A 2,934-nucleotide genomic window follows, 5' to 3' on the forward strand; every position below is an offset into this window, starting at 1 on the left:
GGCTGAGGTTGAACCATATTAGCGAGATCCAATGTGATATGATGGGTCGCACCGGTGTCAAGTAGCCATTGATCCAGCGATTATGGTGCATTGGTAACAAGATTTGCACGAGACTGCCAAGAACGAAATGGAGTGGAGGAGCCAGGTTGAGACACGGCATGGACCGCTTGCAGCTGAGGACAACGCCTCGCACTATGACCTTGCACATAGCAAAATTGACATTTGCCTAGGTAGGGTTTGACACCTCTGTTGTCGGAGTGACCAGGAGACTGTTGGGGAGGCCAGTTGGTACCATCATGACGAGAACCAAACGATGAGCGAGAGCCTGTTTTTGTGTTGCCATAGGAGTTGTTGGCAAAGGATGATTATTGTTGCGTTGTTGAACGTTGTTGGCGGAGATCGGAAAAAACAGAGTGTTGGGCTGTGGTGGAGACAACACTGAGTAACTTGGCTTCTTGATTGAGGAGGCGTTCATGAACTTCAGTCAGAGAGGGAGGTGTGTCTTTCCCTTCAATCTGATCGACCACCGTTTTGTAGTCTTCCGGGAGACCATCAAGGATGAGTTCAATGGCATCTTCATGATCGTACGACTTACCGAGAATCGCAAGTTGATCAAGGCGGTTGGTGACGCCCTGAACATATTCATCAATGGATTTTGGCCCCTTGGTAAAGTTTTTGAGTTGAGTCTTCAGTTGTTTGATGTGCCCACGACTGGGTTTCGCATAGGTGGAGGCAAGCTTGGTCCAGATCTGGGACGCGGTGGTGGTGCGGGAGACAAGGGGTTGAAGGGTGACCGTAATTGTGCCAATCAAGGCACTGTAGATGAGATTGTCCTGACGACTCCACTTGACGAAGTTAGGATTTGGCTGTCCAGCGATGGTAGCAGCAGGGACAGTAGCAGCAGCATCAAGGTGACCGGAGAGGCCATGACCGTCAAGAAACGAACGGACTTGAAGACTCCACATGAGGTAGTTGGAGCTGGTAAGACGAGTAACATGAGACATGTTAATGTTGAGAACTGATTCGGTATTAAGAGGAACAGTTTCAGGATTGACAACAGCCATTGATGAAGAGGAGAGATAAACAAACAAGGAAGAGGAGAAAAGTGAAAGAAAAAAAAAATTTGTTTTTGTTTGTAGGAGCGAGTGCTCTGATACCATATAAATGTTGAAGGTAATGATTTTATTAAGACATGTAAGTCTCTATATATATACAAAGTAGTGGAGGTCAAGCCTACTAAACCTAATAGCAATAAAGACTAATGATACAAAATACGTAATTACAGGGAATTAGTAATCACAGTTAAGAAGAGGAGATATCTTATGTACATATTTAGCTTATATTAACTACAATTCTGAAGCCTTGATGTTGGACTCCTTTTATATTAAACTACAATCATATTAGACCTAGTCTCAACATCTTATGGTTATTGAGAAGCCGATTTAGAACGGCAGTGAAAAGAATGGTTTGGTCGAAACATGGGGCCGGGTGGCCCGGGTTAAATGATAAATACCAGTTGTGAAAACGATTTGAATCATAAAACTAGTTTTAAGAAAAGAGAGCAAAGCATTTATTAGTTTACTCCTTGCTTCCACTCAAGAATCATCAAGTCACCATCAATGGGTGGGTTCACATTGGCTAAATTATGAAAGGTGAAGAATCTCTATAAATGCTTTAGTCTCTTTTCTACCTCTTAACATTAGCTAGATAAGTAAGTATGTAGATAACCAAAGAAGATCAAGTTTCCAACGCATTTGAAATGACCGTGAACAAGGAGATACATAGAAGATAGAACTCGATGCGTGTAGCGAGCCTTTCCTACACCAATAAGACCTCTAGTGTTTTTTCAGACAAGTGTGTGTTTGAACTTTGAACGTGAATGGGAGAGTGAGAAATAAAAACACGAAAAAGGTTTTGGGGACCCATTAGGTAGACTTAGATGAGATGACCACAAACAAACACGCCCCAATCCCATTCTTCTCATTATTATCACCTCTTCCACACGTTACCCTCCCTCTCTGCTCAGAGAACTCACGCTCCTCCCCCTAACGCACGTGACTATCACGCTCCTCCACCTCCTAAAAAGATCTTCCCAATCTTATTGCTTGTATATTAGGCCGCTATAATAGTAATTCATATTCACATATAAAAATTCAAATTAAAACATTTTTTCATTGATTTTCAAAAACATTTACTTTATTGTTTTTATATGGTTAATAATCTAAATCTTTTTTTGGTTAAACATTACTTTATCGTTGGAATTGGAAAATAGTAGATTGCTTTATCAGAAATTTTATAAGTAATTTATATTGTAAAAAGCCGCGTTATCTGTTCAAAAATTCAGAAGTCAGAGTCACGCCTATTTCTTTCTCTCTCTCTCTCTCTCTCTTTCCCGTCACTCTCACTTTTCCCCTCTGCTCCTTATTATTACATCGATCCTCGTTGTCTCTCCTCTGTTTCTTCAATATCTCTCTTTCTTGCCAACCCAAAAACAAAATCAAGAAAACCAAAAAAAAAAAGAAACTCAAGAAAGAAACAATGGATGCTTCATTGTCTCCAAGCCCATTCGATCACCAAAAAACAGAAAACGCAGAGCCAAAGAAAAGCTTCATAACCTCACTCATCACTCTCCGTTCAAACCACTTCAAAGAAGACACTTACTTCGTGACAGAACTCAAACCAGCCGAGCAAAAATCACTTCAAGAACTCAAAGAAAAGCTCTCAGCTTCATCTTCCAAAGCCTCTTCGATGTGGGGAGTTCCACTCCTCGGTGGAGACGACAAAGCTGACGTTATCCTCCTCAAATTCCTCAGAGCAAGAGATTTCAAAGTAGCAGACTCTTTAAGGATGCTTGAGAAGTGTTTGGAGTGGAGGGAAGAGTTCAAAGCAGAGAAACTGACAGAGGAAGATCTGGGTTTCAAAGATTTGGAAGGT

General features: G+C 41.4%; 2 protein-coding genes across 2 annotated transcripts in view; one reads left to right on the top strand and one right to left on the bottom strand.

The window, feature by feature from the left end:
* LOC104784014 lies at positions 366-1,064 on the bottom strand. The gene has a single exon (XM_010509096.1). The coding sequence runs from the start codon at positions 1,062-1,064 to the stop codon at positions 366-368; it is 699 nt and encodes a 232-aa protein (XP_010507398.1).
* LOC104791411 (patellin-6) overlaps positions 2,368-2,934 on the top strand; it is a 7,611-nt gene continuing 7,044 nt past the window's right edge. The window contains exon 1 of the mRNA XM_010505560.2: positions 2,368-2,932. Coding sequence (XP_010503862.1) covers positions 2,539-2,932 — 394 coding nt within the window. The 5' untranslated portion in view covers positions 2,368-2,538. The remainder of the gene's footprint in view (positions 2,933-2,934) is intronic.

The sequence above is a fragment of the Camelina sativa genome, chromosome 4 (genome assembly GCF_000633955.1).
Source record: "Camelina sativa cultivar DH55 chromosome 4, Cs, whole genome shotgun sequence".
NCBI classification, from domain to species: domain Eukaryota; kingdom Viridiplantae; phylum Streptophyta; class Magnoliopsida; order Brassicales; family Brassicaceae; genus Camelina; species Camelina sativa.

Excerpts from the sequence above, each read along its gene's own strand:
- LOC104784014 (XM_010509096.1), bottom strand. The coding sequence starts at position 1,064 with ATGGCTGTTGTCAATCCTGAAACTGTTCCTCTTAATACCGAATCAGTT.